The following is a 17718-nucleotide window of genomic DNA, read 5'->3' as shown; positions in this document are numbered from 1 at the left end:
TTTATAAGGCAGTGAGTTACATTGTCTCAATTAATAACCCGTGTTATTGCCTTGCATGCACTTATAAGCCCGAGGGTTGCTTTTCCAGTTTCTTTATTGGCTAATATTTGTAGATGTAAGATATCCACACGCAGCAGATTCAAGTGAAAGATTTTGGCATTCATTGCAAGCAGCATTTCACATTATTTGTTGTATTGCCTGGTTTGGATGGATAAGCTATAGTTTATTGGTGCTGCATTAGCATCAGTGTTGGCTGGCGAGTTCAGATGTCCGTTTCTTGCATCCTGTGAGTGGCTGCGTAAGCACAGTATTCCCACGTAGTTTAGAAGAAAACCTGGTGTAATCATCTTGCTTTTGAGGTATTGTTTGATTTCAACAGATCTTCAATGTTATCCCAGAGGCAAATTATCTTTCTATCTGTTAATCTGTTCATACTTGATGATGCACAGATATTTTATTCTTGCCTTTTTTTTTTGTAGCAAACACTGCATTTCAAATTAGTACTGAAACGAGTTTTCGGTACGAACGAGGATTTGCTGCTTTTCCCTGTTATGAATAACCGTTAACTGAGTACACCGTTTCGGACTAAGGATTGACTTTTCCCTTTTTCATAAGTGATACAAGACCAAGAGTCTGAAGCCCCACTATTGGCTGTGCGAGGCATTATTTAGACACAGCAGCGCTTTGAGCTGAATGCTAACACCAGCATGCTAACATGCTCACCATTGCAACGCTAACATGCCGATGTTTAGCAGGTATGATGTTTACTGGGTGTTTACCGTGTGTCTTAGTCTGGCATGTTTGCATGCTAACATTTGCTAATTGGCCCTAAACACAAAGTACAGCTTAAGTTGATGAGAATGTCTTTAATTTAGCAGGTAAGTAGTCATAACGCAAAGTTTTGGACAAATCAAAAGTTGACCTGATGATGATGTTTGATGATTGAAGTCAGAGGAATCCATCCTGAGGGGGGGACATGAATGTATGTACAAAAATTTTACTGAGATTCACCTCATGGTGATAGAAGAAAAGTCAGATCACCAAAGTAATAAGGATTCATCTTCTGGGGGCCATGAATATCTGTATGAAGATTTCATCATTTCATCGTTCATCTAGTAGTTGTTGAGATATTTCAGTCTGGATCAAGGTTTTGAACAGACCAGACGGACTGACATTTCCAATCCCAGAGCCCTGCAGCTAGTATGTGGCTAAAAACGACCACTTAAATGATAAAAGATGATCATTTGTTGCTGCCCTTCTGTACTCTTTGTTCCTTAACTTGATCTCTACCCCACAAATATGTGGCAGAGGGGCCCATCCTGTGTGTGTGTTTTATTGCATGATATTGTACTTTTGTGTTTCAAGTTACAGAAGCTGTGCCGTCGCATACGTGGTTGAAGCTCTCTTTGCCGCAGAGTTTTTTTCTGCCAACTCCCCAGTTCTAGGCTCATTCTCTCTATCTACACTTTGCTTTCTGAACCCGCAGGTCGAGTTTCTTTGTATTTTGAGCCACGTACATTGCCTTTGATGATTGCTTTGCTCTCCACTTCACTAATTGTTTTTCCATTCACTCTCCTGTGGCTGACATACTGTATACTCCAGTACCGAGTGCGCTCTCGCGCAGAGAGACTGTAAATCGTCTTGTTAGAGCTGAGGTTGTATGTGAGGATGAAAGTCTCACTGATCTTGAAGGTCTTCATTTGGATTCTTTGATCTGTGCTTTGATCATGGCTCCACAAATTCCTCATTATGCTTTTATGAATGACCTCACCATCCTGGACGTGATTCCCGTAAGCACTGGGGCATCCGCTGACCCCGCCCCACCCCACCCGCTGACTTGAGGACAAAAAAAGTAACGCAGAGGTGCCCTCTGAGGTGCTCCCACGGTAGAGGGGATGAAGTCCCCTATAAAGGGCCTCTATATGTGACAATATGGAATGAAGTTCCTCATGGGTGCCCTTTCACTGGAAGAAAATGAGGTAGTGCCCTATAAAGTGCCCTCACAAGCGAGAAAAACGCAATAAAGTGCCCTTTAGATGACGAAGATGTAGTTGCCTGTGAGCTGCTGTTGTAATGGGGTGAGCTGGAAGTTCTGTAATGGAAAAAAAAAAAAGAGAGAAAGTGCCATCAAGCATGTGTGTGAGAAAAACATGATGCCATGATGAGTGCCCTTTCAATTACTAATAACATGGTGAAGTGCCCTAAAATGTCAACTGCATGGGAGAAAAGCATTGTTAAATTCCCTTCCAGTGCAGAACATGAGATACCGTGCCCTATAAAATACTCTTAAAATGGAGTTAATTGGCCATTATGATAGAAATGAATGTATCCTTTATGTTGGCTGACCAGGAGGAAAATCTAGCACCCTAAAATACATTTTGTAGTTCTTGAAGCTGACATTTTTCAGTAGTCTGCATGCCTATCTGTAAATGTCACCACGTGCCACTGTCTCAAGATCGAACGTTTTTTTTGTTGTTTTTTTTTTGAGTATGACCCCTCACATTTCTAATTACTAGTCCCCAGTAGGGTAGTTTTTCATCTTTTACTTAGTCACAAACTTTGTACGTTTTCCTTCAATATTAGCACACAGCTTAATTAAAAAAAATATTCATCAAAAGATTCATTTTTATATATGGAAAATATTCATTTTTTGAGTCTGTATTTTTGTCAACTTAAATTTAGCTTCCCTGTTTCATTAAAAAAATAAAAGTTAATGGTTGTTTTCACCTCTGTGTTATTGCTCCTTTTGTGCTCCATACCCATTTTAATGATTTACAGTTTGTGACTTGTATTAGAGCAGAGGGGAGTCTCACAGATCTCAGAGATTTATTGGTGTGAAAAGCTGCTGCTGCCCAGCAGTAGGAAGTTGTCAGCTTTGAGTGCTGAGAGCAAAGTGCTGGCATGAACTCCAAGGACAAAAAACAATTTCAACCCGTGATCTTTGTAGAAATGACAGGTTGTCAGGTTTGAACTCTTGCTCTGCCATCACATCTGAGAGGACAGTATGTGTGTTACACGTATTTTTGATATTGTTTCACCCGTCCTCGGGTTTGTAGCCATGATTTTAAAAAAAAAAAATTGCAACTGAGGTGCTGGGGAATGATGCAAGGAAAAGTGATGGAAAGGGAAGAAAAATCTGCCTCTCTGCTCCACAGAGACCAGACACACAGCCAGACGGTAATTCAGCAAGGCAGCCTGCCACCTAGTTAGCCCGTCACAGCTAGAATGATGCTTTACAGACAGAACTAAAAGACGGCTGATGAAAGTTATGTCCCCGAATCCATTTTCCACGTACAGGTTGTTGCCTCATTGCGGTTTCATCATCGTGTCATTTCATAAGAAGAGTGCTGACAGTTTGGAGCTTCTGGGGGAGCAGAGGCGATGTGTTGATCTGCTGTAGATGACAGGAGGAGGAGAAAAGAAAAAAGGTAGAGAGAAAGAAAACATACAGACGTGTCAACACACAAAGAAATAAAAGAAAGGCTGGGGAAAAAGAAGACAGACAGGCATATTAGTTCTTTGTTTGTTCTCAGAGAACTAGCTTTGATTGCTACATGCTTTGATGCTGCTTTTTTGTGATGTTTACAATATAGCAGTTTCAGCTACAGAGGAAATGTTAAGTTTGCCATTTTGAAATATTAAAAAAACATGAAATATAAAAGCAATAAATATCATTCTCTGTTTTTTTATGTTGCCAGGGGGCACAGCGTCCAGGCAGAAGGGCTTTCGGGGCTGTATTCGCTCTCTGCAGCTGAACGGCGTCACCCTGGACCTGGAGGAGAGGGCGAAGATCACGCCCGGGGTTCGACCCGGCTGCCCGGGTCACTGTAGCAGCTACGGCTCGCTCTGCCACAACCAGGGTCGCTGTGTGGAGAGAGTCAACGGCTTCCACTGTGACTGTGGCCTGTCAGCCTACACCGGAGTCTTCTGCCGTACAGGTACTGTCCACGTCTAATGTCCTTGAGCAAGACACTGAACCCGTGAAAGGGTGAATTAGATGCAAATTTGTAAAGCACTTTGGATAAAAGCACTAGATAAATATGGGTTGTTTTCATGTTGTAAAGGTTTTCTTTGGCTGGAGAATGTACTCGCTTTGGCAGTTATTTTAGAGGTTAATTTGCATAGAGAAAAAATCTGTTTGGAAGGTAAAAATTGACAAGTTTTGGTTTTAAAAAATTGACTTTTCAGACAAAAGCAAGGTTGTCACAGTCATTTATCAAGCTAAAGCCATTTATTCTATCATAAATTTTCTCTTTAGCTCAGACAGAGTTGACCTCTCTCCAGGAGGCCGGTGTAACCACTGCACAACACGTTGCGGCGCGCCACATGCGTCCCCCTCCCCTCCGCCTTACATTTGCCGTAGTTAGCTCACATCTCGCGCAGACGGGGTTGGGGCAGCCCCGGCTGCTTCGTGTAAGCTCGCGGGTCCTTCGGGAGGAGGCTGAAAGAGTCGAGGCAGGTGATTGTCTGAGCAGAGACAGACAGGGTTAATCCGCAGGTCGACCCCCGAACCATCTGCATCTGCATATGTGCAACGTGGGCAGTCATTTCTACAGCATTCTAATAGGACACACAATGAGAACGTAAGCAACAAAACTCAAAAGGATGGAAGAACACAAATAAAGACCAGATAGGAAGAAGAGACAGAGACTGTGATTCAGAACATTCATGTGTAGGTGTTTATCTGCTGCCTGTTTAAAAGGTTGAGAATCTACAGTGCATCATTCCCGTGAACCTCTTACTGCGCCTAGCACTCATCAAGAAGTACTTAGCTACCGTGTGAGATCAAAGGTTTCATGCAAATAGTGTTTGTTTGATGTGTTGGAGTCTATTTAAGTCATTTGTTTGATGTTAAACTCGTTGCATTAACAATGCATCACCACGTCGAACTTTATACTGTATCTGGGTTCAACAACTTAAGTGAGTTCAGCAGTTTTAAGAGGACGCTCTACGCCCTCTTCCCACACACTATCCTGCTGCTCCATCTACTGTACTTATCTGCGTCTATGTCAGCGGGGTGAGGCATAGAAAGTGAATTTTAGTTGCTTCCATGCGTTTGTGAAACCCTGTATGGATGTGCTGTAGCTGTGTTTAAAGTTGTCGGGAAACTTGTTAAACACTGTTTTCTGTAATTAGTACAAAGGGGTTTTCGTCTCGCTTTTTGCTGGTATTTTGAGAAAAGCCTCGTGTTCTCCTGTAACCTAATTAGGCCACGTAGAGTTGTTTATATGCTTTAAACATCCGATTGAGCTAAAATAACCCTGAGCAATTAATACACCATTGAAACAAAGTGGAAAGTCACTGAGAGGGAAGCAACTAACAACTTTTCTTTTTTTACCCGCTTGATGAGATATAAAATCTCTCCAATCCATGAGAGATGGGTAGGTGGAGCAAGGGAGAGTCTAATGTTTTAAAGGATCAGGCTCAACCGCTGGGGAAATCGGATGCTGTGGTCAAAAGACGGTGCCTTATTTACTGCAAGAGAAAGTTGCCAAAGAAACACTTTCAGGGCTGACTAACTCGAAAAGACTCACTATAAATGGACTTAAAAACACCTAGCCTAGCAACATTAAGGCTTCAAAAAAAAAAAAAAACCATCTTGCAACTATGTAGAAGACCGTGTTACACTGGCACTCGCTCCATTCAAAGAAAACATCTGATGATATCAATACTAACTGTCTAAATGACCCCCACTTACTCAAAACTATTTTCTAAAATTATATATAGTCTTATATTTATTTTTATACTTATACTTTATATAGCATAATTAAATCCTTAACCTACAATTATAAAGAAGCTTAAAAGTAATAAATGATCCTTTGGTTTAGCAAATATAGCTCTAGCGGACCTAATTATCGAGGTTTTTGCCAAGACAACATTTCTTTTCTCTGGCTTCAGATGGGAGCGAGAGAGCGAGAGCGAGAGCGAGAGAGAGAGCCAGAGTGTGAGGTTATGGGGAGTTGTCTTCCTAATGGAGACAAAAAGCAACCCCCCATAATGTAAATCATTGAATTTTAAGGTGAAGACTGTTTTAAGGTTAGGGTTAGGCAAGTAATGGTCATGGTTAATGTTAGAGTAAGTCTCCAGGAAATTAATGTAAGTCAATGTAATTTCCTCTGAATGTGTGTGTGTGTGTGTGTGTGTGTAGGGCTGGTGGGGAGGATAATGTATCCAGCTGTGTATGGATGCCAATCAATACCATAATAATTGGAAACATATCAGCAACTTCATATCAGATTTTTACGTTTACTGAATACCATTTTATCTCACCTCAATACCTCATGCATGTTTCTGATTATGTGGCTTGTAACGTAGCGGTTACCAACCCGCCTCGTAGCTGGAAACCCCAGTGTCAACACAGACAGGTGATGACCAGCTCCACGATCCCCTCTGGCAATTACACGCATTAACCAGATGCTCACAAGTATTGTGGTGTTGTATCATCAGCAAAGCAACCTGTGTAGTTACCCTGGGCAACATCTGGTCACTCTAAATCTTTGTGAATAGTGAAATTCCTAAAATGTAAATATACAGAAACAAGAATGAAAAAGTACTTGAGTCTACCTCCTTGACGAAAAATCATGGGCAATACTCTTCTACTGAAAACAAGAAAAAGGAGGTTTAAATACATTTGCCCAAGTCAAGAAGGTTCTTTAAATGTGGTATTATTTGGTAGGAAGAGTTGCCTTGGAGATCAGTGCCGGCCATTGTTTCCATCTTCAGTTTACGTACTGTATCTTGCAAAATCTGCTATCATTTTTCTTTTCCATTTCAGATTTTGCTAAAAACAAAAAAAAACCTTTGTAATGAGCCTCTCTGTGGCTGTCTCTCCTCCTCCAGAGGTGTCGGCCATCTTTAAGTCAGGGACGTCCGTCAGCTACATTTTCAAGGAACCGTACGAGTTAATCAGGAACAGCAGCGCCCTGCCGTCCTCCATCTATTCTGACATGACGCTAAGAGGAGAGAACGTCTCCCTGAGCTTCAGGACGAACCAGAGTCCGGCTCTGCTGCTCTACGTCAGCTCCTACTACAGAGAGTACCTGGCCCTGCTCATCAACAAGCACGGTGAGGAGGACACTAGGCTTTTATTTTGAAGGAGTTTGTTTGTGTGGTAGGTGTCCAAGCTTGAGTTGGAGTGTCTTTTTCCTTTAAATCTTTTTATTCACCCTGACTTTTTTTTCCTGTAGCTTTTATTTATTAAAATTTTTTTTAACAAGCTTAAGAGGATTTTTACAAAAGTTATACACTTAAACACCTCTCCTCCTATTTACCTCCCTGTCTCGTGCCTTTTTCACGCCTTTTCTTGTCTTCTCTCCTCCAGGTCAATCAGAATTGAGATTGAATGTCCTCTATTATTTATGAAAAGCTTAAAATCCTCTCTTACAGTTTGCCTCCTTCTCCCTTCGATTCTTCTTTCACCCTCTGAACATGTTTTTCCAATTCCCAATCCCCTCATCCCTCCCTTTCCAGTAAATTATACCTCTTATCTTCTCTCTCTTTTTCTTATTGTTTGTTGCTCTCTCTTCTTTTGTTATTTTTGTGCACATTTTCAAACCCAAAATCAAAAATTCTGTCAAGACTTTTCCTCTTTTTTTTCCTCGACGTTTTCCAGTTGCTTTCCTCTCCCCACGTCTCCGCCCAGCCTCTCATCGTACCTCTCCTCCCCTCTTCATCTCATCCTCTCTCCCGTCCCTGTCATCTTCTCGTGTTATCGACCTCTCCTTTGCCCTCCCGCTCTCCTTCCTGCTCGTCCTTTGCTCTGCAGCTTTAGCAGATCTATCAGGATCTGTCAGATCCTTCCTCTCTCTGGCTTCACCCCGTCAGCCTCGGCTGCCTTTTAATCTGTCCAGCTGGGCCAACTATTATGTTTTGTCTCTGGCTGAAAAAATTTTTAAAAAAGCGTTCACTGGTTTTACCAGCGCGCCCTGATGAGTGATGCTGCGGGAATAGAAGTGTCTGGTGGGCTGTTAGTGGGTGGCAGGTCAGCGTGCTGCTGAATAAAGCAGCAGTAAACTCACTTTGTTTTATAAACTTTTGAGTCAAATGAGTATGTTGTGAGTTTGGCTTTTAAGAGTAGAAGGAGGCACTTTAAATTTAAAAGTACTTTATTAGCATTCAGGAGTCTAATAAACCTGGCACTTTGGTGCTAGATTAGCTGTGAATGGATTTTTTCTGGTGTTAATGATCAAAACTGATGGACAGCAGAGCATTAAGGTTTCGTGCTGACTGTGCAGTTGTCAGGTAAATGTTGATAAAGTTGCTATATGTGAGTTTTGTTGTCGCTACATAGCCAACGTTAGCCTTAACAGCTGTTAACTTACCAGTCTTGAAGAAACGTTGCGAGTTCAGCATCAAACTTAATTCCTATACTCGCCAAGAGCTGTCTCCAGCAGTAGAAAGCAACACCAACGTTAACTCTTGTTTAGCCTCTATTTCTGTCACTTCTTTTCGTCTACTGGTGAGCATGCTAACTAGCTAGCCCCAGCCCGGCTGCTCCGTCTCGTCACAATAGCGAGTCCCTGTAGCGTCCCGGTTGGCCTGAGGAAGTAGCGCCGCTCAGAGGGCCTCTTGTATTGTAAACAATGGCTGAAGCTCTTGGCAAGCGACCGCAACCCTCCCTTCGCGGCAAGAAACCACCTTCAGCGGCAGAGAAAACGGAAATATAGCACCTTTAAACTCAAGCGTCCAATTAAATCCCTGAGAGCTTTCTCTTGTTTGGGTCATTTATTTCCTGTAACCTCTGCAGTTAAACCCTCTCAGCTCAAACACAGAAATTCTTTGCCAATCACTGACTGTTTTCAAGAATACATGCATTTATTATCAAGACCAACGGCTAACTCGATGAGCTCTTACACCAAATAATTAATCCTTCTTGGTAAATACATGTTTCTAATTGAAAGAACATAATGAATTGTGTTAATGAAATGTTCTTTATGGTATTAATTACTATACTTGAAAATTCTGATGAATGTTATTATGTATGCACCTGAAGGATGATGTGTAATGTCTTATCCTGTGTTTTATTTTTAAAAGCCCACAGACATCACAGGGATTTCATTAAATCTGCTCTTAATGCTCTGAATATTAGGACATTTAATTAGATTTGGAGTTTTGTTATTGATAGGGAATTAAATCCTAATCCTCTTGATATGAAAAGCTTTATTACGTCAGGCACTAGTCAGTCATTCAGATTCATTACTGAGCCAAAGAATACATCATTAAAAAAAACCTAAGTAAAGATTGGAGAAGAAGACCTGGATGTTTTCATCAAGGGAAAAAGTTTAAATTGAAGAAAAAAAAACCTGTGTTGTTTATGTCTCTGTGTGTGTGAAGATAAGCTGGAGGTGCGGTACAAGCTGGACAGCAGCAGAGAAGCTGAAGTGTTGAGGAGCAGAGTGAGGAGCCTGGCCAACGGACAACTACACACTGTTACCGTCAGGAGACTGACAGACTCTGTGTCTGTGCAGGTAGTAAAACACACACACACACACACACACACACACACACACACACACACACACACACACACACACACACACACACATGCGCACACACTACGGTGGGTGAAAAGGGGTCACAGACGACGAGACTCACGTACATACCCTTTTGTGATTATATACTAAAAGTCCCATGTGCGTGTGTAAGTATGTCGCGTGCGCATCCTGCGACTGCACGTGTGAGTCTTAATGGAGCCTGGCTTCATCCAAACTCTTCAACCAAAAAGAACCAAAAAAAAACTAGCAGTTCATCTAAATGTTGACACATTAACAGGCCAGTATGAATCATTATTGTTGTTTTATCTGTTTTCATCATTTATGTAGCTTTATTTTAATTTTTATGTATGTATGTATGTATGTATGTATGATTTTCCGTCTGGTAGTTGCTATAATGGTGATTTGGTTAAACGTTTACATGACTATATCAGACCAAAGCCATTTTAGCAGTAATTCTAGAGTATCTCACCTCGTACATGGTCACATAGTCACATTTAGTAATTAATGTTACGCAACAGCGTCGCAGGACGCACACAAAGACGCCTATGTGTTTGGAGTCACCTATGCTCAAGCACGTGCGTCTGAATTGCTGAGTTGTACTAAATTGCACACAGATACAGATAACATACACACGTGAGACTTTTAGTAAATAATCACACGAGCGTATTACACGCATCTTATCCTCCATGACCCATTTAACCCCCTATTCACTCACTCACCCACACTATAGTTGTACGGTATCATTTACACCCTGTACTTACTGCTACAGAGAGTTGAAAGAATACACAAAATTATATTTTTATGGATTGACCTGAAGTATATGGAAGTATGGAAGTATATATATGACTATATATATTTATATATAAGATTTGAGAGAGGACAAAGCTTATTCTGAGCGCTATTCATTTGAGTGTGTGCAGGCAAAGATTTGTAAGTGCAGGATCAGATTTGTGTGTGTGTGTGTGTGTGTGTGTGTGTGTGTGTGTGTGTGTGTGTGTGTGTGTGTGGACAAAATTGTGAGCATAGCATATGATTTGAGGCTGCAAAAAGAATTGTGTCATTACCTTTTATTGATCAATGAGGCTTATATTATCAAAGCTGCTCACTCTCAGTTTCGGCAGCCTGAAACAGAGAGCAGACCATAATCTGTTCAATTTAAAAAGGGTCATCTTGTTAGACTCCTCCTCCTGCTTTCAAAATAAAAGCTGGAACAGCGATGTGGTTTGGATCGTTTTAAAAATAAAAATGTGTTCTGGTATTTGCAGGGTTTCCAACATCTCACCATTTGAAAAACTTTGAAAATGGCATGACCCCAATGTCCACATGTGGGTACATCCTGTCGCACCCGGCTAGTTGAATATGGTTCGCAGGCGCCCTCTTGCTCAAATCTAATTCCACTCTTACGAATCTGTGTCTTCATGCTCTCAGATGTTGACTTGCAGAGTGAAGAGAGCTTGATTTTTATTTTTTTATTTTTTTTTTTGAGTGAGCACAAAAGACAAACAAACAGGGTAAGTAGTTCTTAATAGATGAAAACATGTTTGTCATACTTTTAATACATTTACCCAAAAAAAGTGACAGTTTTGGGGACATGGCATTTAAAAATGATTTGTTCTCCCAGTTTTGAGATAATGACTTGCCTGCTGTCACTCAAGGTAGTGTGCACTGAAATGTCAGAATACTGCGACTAATGATCTACCAGAAACACATGGTAGATAACGTGCGTTTGTGTATAATTTTAATCAGCAAAGAGGCAGGAACAAACAGAGTCCCTTCTCTGCAGTACTTTGTCATTCCTCTCGGCTATAAATAAGATGATAGCAGAGCTACGACAGGGCAGCATGGACACACTACACATTAAAACAGCTCTAGATGAAATATGAAGCATCTTAAAATCATATCTGGATCTACTGAAGCCCTTATCATCTTGTTAACAACAGCCTCAGATGATATATGAGGTTAACTTCATCTAACCATGAGCCAGCGGCCTGAGCGCCTGTTTAATTATCAGCGCGGCGAGATGAAATACAAGGTGACCTCATCCTGCATGGGCGCAGCTCCCCGAGTCGCAGTGTTGTGAAGCTCCGGTGAAATATGAGGTGCATCTCATCCCGCCTGTTTCCGTCACCTCGAATCATAATATCGTTAGCCGCGTACTCCGGGGAACATCAGGTGAACGGCGACAAGAGCTCCGCCGAAGCCGTTTCCCGATGGCCGGCGGCACCCAGTCTCCCAAGTGGACAGTGTCATATCCTGTCCCTTGAGCAGGTGTCCCGGTGAAAAATGACTCACTCTGGGCTACCAGTGCGCCGCTTCCTCTGTTCCTGCTCTGTTATCAGAGAGGCCAGAGTCCAGTGTGTTCCTCTGAGGGGTTTCCTGTTCATCTCACAGCATGCTCCAATTAGTACACTCTGTTCATACATCAGAGGAGAAATACTCCTGGTTATAATATCCAGAAACCGACTGTAAAATAAATCATATCGTAATTAGGGCAAAGAAAACTCCACCTGGAGCTTATTGTTTGATATTAGCAGAACAGGCTTGTAACCACTTTCCAAACTTTACTTATTAGCACAAAGCTAATACCATCTATCTGCAACATATACAATTTCTCATAAGTTTTACTTGCAACCATATAAAAGGTCGATTAGTCAGTACAGATCACTTTTGAAAAAAAAGGAAAGTATTTGCATGGGTAAAGTATCTATGTAAAGAATGCACATTCAACCAACCCCATCCTTAAACAGTTCATTTATACCAGGCTGAAAAGCAGTGTTTCATGGCCCTCTCTGGTTCAAACTTTCATCCAGCCACACCCAGCACCTCAGGCTGGATCACCAACTTGCAAAAGTGGACAAGGGAATCGGGGTCCCAAATCCCCAGGGGCCCCCAGTAGTCGCAGATTCTCTGCATGTCAGTGGCCTTTGGTAATTTGATTAATAAACAGATTTGTTAGCGAATTTGCACAAATGAAGAACAATATCAACTGAGGGGGGTCCTTCATTATATTGTATAAAAGGAGCCCTGAGTCAAAATCCATTTTTAAGACCTTCATTATCATAGTTTATATTGTGTTCACATTGCACATATTCCTACATAATGTTGCGTTTTATGAATTCAACTAGCCGACACACAGAAACCTTGGGGCCATTCCAGCGCAGGGGTACTGGTGTCTGGGAAGATGGGGAAGCCATCATGCATATTATGATGTGGATGCATTGCGTTTACTGAAGCTTTAGTGTTGCCCTTCACTTGTGAGTCGCTTCGGATAAAAAAGGGTCTGCTGTATACTGTACACAGCACAAACATCCAATGCATCTACGTGTATGGTCATAAGCTGTAGCTACCTAGCAACATGAACCGGCTTGTACCCGTGCGTCTTTGTGTGTGTGACTTCTATTATATTCCACCCCCTCTACTGTTCACTGTGTAAAATGCCTGCTCATGAAGAGGAGTCATAGGTTCAGATTCAGTGCAAGTGTTTCAACTGGAGTGAAAAAGAGATTAAGTGAAGATTGCACAGACATATGAGTGCCACAGCCGGCACCACCTTAAAAGATAACTCGCGTTTACTCGAGTACAGTTGCACCACTTAGTTTATTCTTAACGTGCATATGAACATTAAACTGTTCGATTGGATTATCTAACACCTTGTCTGGACGTTTTCTCTATTTGTTTCACTCGGAGTTTGGGCAGAAATTTTAGCATAGTACTGCCACAAGGGATCTTATTGCGGAGCACAGGAAACTAATATCATGTCATTGTCCGATTCATTTACATTGATAAATTGATAAATGCTAAAAAAAGATTCTTTCCCATGTGTTTCACGAATGTAGTAATTTGTTTGCACTGTCACTGGGGTGAAATTGGTTTTAGTTTCCATATTTCTTCTCCTTTTAATTTATATTGCGGTTTGCTAAATGTGACGCTGCTTCATAGTGGACACATTATACGTTATACCCCAAATCCATACGAGTATAAATAAAAACACACGTGCATACTTGTCTGAATGCAGCCCAGAGACGCATAGAACTAATACAGCTTTGCATAATATAAAATAACAATGAAATACTCCTCTCTGTACAGTATCTCACACAGTTTAGTTCAGCAGGTGTTTTAACCCACCTCACTGTTTTTATTTGAAATGGACAAAGAACTCAAGTTTGGGACATTCCAGACGCAGATGTGTTTCACAACTTCTAAGTAGTTAATACCTATAGGATCTTATTTTAGCCCGGAGGTTCATCCCAAAAAATTACCTCATTAAAGTGATCAGCTTTTAAAACTTGTACTCACAGATTCAAATAGGGTTAGAAGTAAAATAATAGACCATGGCACAGTCAAGCTTTGGTGTTAAATGTCCTCTAAATGCTGAAGTGAGTGCGGAACCTCCGTTTTGGCTCTGATTAGCTTCTCTCTCCACAGCCACATGGTGAGACTCTCTGTAGAGCAGCCCTCATTAAAATAGTCTCCAGGGGAGAATTTCACCCCCGATGACTGAATGTTTTCCGCTGAAAGTATGGACCGGCTCATTTCACCCACTGAGCTGGCGAGGTGAAATAGGGGAAAGCTGAACGCTGTTCTAAAAATTCAGTTCCAAATTCAGATATCCAAAGTTTTAGAATGCTACACTGAGTGAACTTACTGAGGCATTGTAAAGTGGCTGTTTTATGTAGCTAGCATAGTGAGGCACCGACAATGTTTTCCCCCACAATTCACAAGAGAAATGTGTCGGTTGTTTCAGATCAACCAAAATGCCAGGGAAGACTTCAACCTGACATCTGATGGAGAATTCAACGCCATCAAGTCTCTGGTGTTGGGCAGAGTGCACGGTAAGTGAGGAGGCAGTAAAAGCAAACACAAGGCCTTTTTACTTAGGGAGCACTCACACTCATTCGAATAGCAGCTCTAAGAACTCTCGGCCTCATCTGACACTCAGCTTGTGCTTTCTTATGAAAATCTACAGAAATAAATGCAGCCAAAGCTGTTGGTACCAAGATGAAAATTAAATCACTTTATCATGTGCTAAGTAGGGCTGAGTTGAGATGGACATAAAACTAGCAGATGGTGAAACTGGAGACAGCCACATACTTTAGAAGCTCTTGCGTTACACTTCAAACCGAGGCCTAGCATCCACAACAACATGTTGTGAGTAGGTGTGGAGTTGATGCTAATGTTGTCAGACATGTGCGGAAACCATATTTTGGACCTTTTATGTTCTCTCTAGCATCCGGATCACCCCGTTTCCCCAATTATTAAATGAAATACAATAGAGTCCCTTTTACTTCGCACTTAAATAATCCAGTTGTTCTCTTTTCTGACTGACTTTGAGAAGGAGATAACTTCAGACGCCCCTAATAGCCTTGGCAACATTCCACTTTCTAATGGTAATGAGAAGAGACTGAAAAGAAGAAAGGAGTCAAATTTGCTGTAAACCTGCAAAAGTTTAAAACTATGGAAAAACATGTGCAGCAACGGGTACATACTTTACAAATGTTAGTTATCCAGCATAGGGCTGGATGAATCTGATTTGATCTATATTACGAAAAATTGGCACCTTCACCTTGACAATGATAAATGCGGTGACAGGTGGTGGAGTCACATGAAGCAAAGATACTACATCGGGTGGAAGGCAATTGAGGTACTTTAGGCAGTGATAGCTGTCTGTACATCCATGGGCACACATTGGAAACAAGCTACCGTTCGGCAAATTTGTCGTATTTACATGTCCCCAAAACACTGTGGGAAGCCTAGTTCCAAAACTTTGACGATGATTATCCTCCAAATTGAAGCAAGACAAAGAGTAATATTATTCTGTGTGTGTGTGTGTGTGTGTGTGTTTGACTTTGAAAGTTAAAGATTCTGGACTCTATACAGTGAGCTGATTGTTGGATTAAACTGCTGGATAGACATCATTAGTTGTTGTGGGTATTCTCAGTTTAATTATATGGGATTTGGAAATTTTATTGAAATATACAAAATAGGTCAATTTTTAGCCCTGAAGGATCCATCATGTTATTAGATAATTTTGGTTTTAAAAGGTCCAACCCTAGTTGAAGAACTCAGACTTTGTCCAAACTCTAGGTGCCAGATGAAGAACTTGAAGGTCAAAATGTTGCGCCTTTGCAATTTTGGCAGCCTGCAATATTCAGTGCGCAGATTACTCCTGCCTTTCCTTTGTAAAACTCCAACTGCCATCACATACTTTCTCTTCCCAGACACTTTTACTGAAGTGAACAGAAGGTAGCCCATTTAATGGACATTTTATTGCAAAGTTTCACCAACCCCGGGTGTGTTAGTGCCATGATTTATCCATTTAGCTGTGTAGTCCTCGACAGGGACTTGTAACAGTCGGGGTGAGACAGTAATTTGCTCTGTCATGACTTATTCATGTTCTCTCTCTGAGCGGCTCCATCAGAGTAGGACTGGGATATAAGCTGTTAATAACATGAGGAGCCGAGAGGCCGCAGGCTTTTGTCACAGCTCTGTGGTAGACAGAGTCACAGCAACACGCTCTCGATTAAGAAGGAAACACACTGGCTTTCAACAGTAAAACTCGAGTCAGCTCTTTATTTTAGCGTCTGTGCTATTAATTTATACCAGGTAATGACTCATTTTCTACAGGTATTTCCTGTCAAAGTTGTTTTGTGGCCCTTTATTATAATCGTGTAACAGTGTTGTGCAAGATAATAGGCAGCAATGTGCTGTTGTTACATGGTACCGCAAATAAATGTATTTTCAGATACACACATTCCAGCAATTTGTCAGTATTGAGTTCAAACTTTTAAAAACAAAGTAAATATTTAACGTTTTCATTGATATGATGCGGTTTGTTTATTTTCTTGTGTGAGTTTTCAGCATTCCAGTGGTTGCCTCCTGAAATCATGAAAATGTGTTATTATTTTTCATCTTTTTCTTTTGATTAAAATCAATAGTGACTTAGACTCACTCAGGCTATTGATGTTTCAGAGGCTTTTCTATTCTACCACTGCTCAAAAATTTTAATTACTCACATTTTTAGGCACAAAATTGATCAATATTAAAAAATGTTGAATCCAAAGTTGTTATCAGTTTTTGGTTTTTTCGCCTTCAAATATCCATAGCTGTCAAAAATAAATTTTACATACTAATAAAACCAAATAAATCTACATTTTATGTCAGGCACGAACATCACACATCCTATGGAGTAACTGATATAAATTGTCCAAGATCTTTTGTTATTTTGGATGTAAATCCCCAGTGAGTAACTTAGTGTCGCACAGTGTGTTTTAACCCCGTCACGTCAGCATGCGACCGGTCCTCCCTTCTGTCAAACCAGAAGGGGCAGAGAGTCGGATCAGGGTCCGAAAAGCAGCAGGAAAGTGGATTTTCTGTCGTTCCCTGCCAACCCTATCATCCATCAGCCTAACTAATGAACCAGGAAGGAATACAGAGAGACAGGGAGGGGGAGAGAGGTGATGGAGTGGGGAGCGTATCAGCTGAGAGGAGCCTACAGGCTGCAGTAATGTTTCCCGCTGCTCTCCTCAACGTGCAGATGTGTCCCGGTAAAGCCACAGTCGTCTGAACAGACACCGATGCAGCTGGTTACAGCGGTAATGTTGGCTTTCACAGCTGCTGTTTACACTGCTGTGAAGGAGTGGAGGTGAATGATGAAGGGATTTAAGTCAATCAAATGAACAGATTGAGGGCGAGAGAACGCATCGGTCTTGTGCAGTCATAGATGGGGACTGGAGGCTGAATCACTGCCAGTCTGTCTACAGTAATGAGGGAGTGTGTGACTGTACGTCTGGCCTTTTTTTGGATTGATGGGGGATGAACATGATTGACCCCAACTTGATGTCAGTTTGTGTACCTCTGCTGCACAAATAAGAGTGAACATTCAAACGCACAACAGGTAAAAAGTATTGTACTCAGCATAATGAGTGAAGGACATGTTTACAGGTGCTTGAATCAGGTCGAGTCGGCATTCTGCCACTCATGTCCCGCAACGAGGGATAACGGGGATCTGCAGCTGAGTCGGTGGATCTGTCAGTGTATGTTGTAGGCATGTATGGGAGATAAGGTGAGGCAGAAAGGGGGTTGGTGTTGCCATCAAAACAGTTTCAACTGCCTAAAACGTGTGTCCCCACCTGCCACAGGGACTGTAAAAACAGCCTGTTTTTTTATTTTCAGCCGTGCTAGCGGTGCGGTTTTAGGGATGGCAGTCAGTCGGTCAGTCCACCGC

The 17718-nt window shown here is 41.5% G+C and overlaps 1 protein-coding gene across 1 annotated transcript in view; it reads left to right on the top strand.

Moving 5' to 3' along the window:
• The window catches only part of LOC120798995 (contactin-associated protein-like 4), a gene marked incomplete at its 5' end in the record, with an annotated part of 78482 nt that overhangs the window by 56367 nt on the left and 4397 nt on the right, over window positions 1-17718 (top strand). The window contains 4 exon segments of the mRNA XM_040143794.1: window positions 3699-3938; window positions 6841-7065; window positions 9334-9467; window positions 14239-14326. Of these exon segments, the coding sequence (XP_039999728.1) occupies window positions 3699-3938; window positions 6841-7065; window positions 9334-9467; window positions 14239-14326 (687 nt within the window).

Source organism: Xiphias gladius, chromosome 14, assembly GCF_016859285.1.
Source record: "Xiphias gladius isolate SHS-SW01 ecotype Sanya breed wild chromosome 14, ASM1685928v1, whole genome shotgun sequence".
NCBI classification, from domain to species: Eukaryota; Metazoa; Chordata; class Actinopteri; order Istiophoriformes; family Xiphiidae; genus Xiphias; species Xiphias gladius.
Note: the sequence above shows the minus strand (reverse complement) of the source record. Positions and strands in the feature narration are given on the sequence as shown.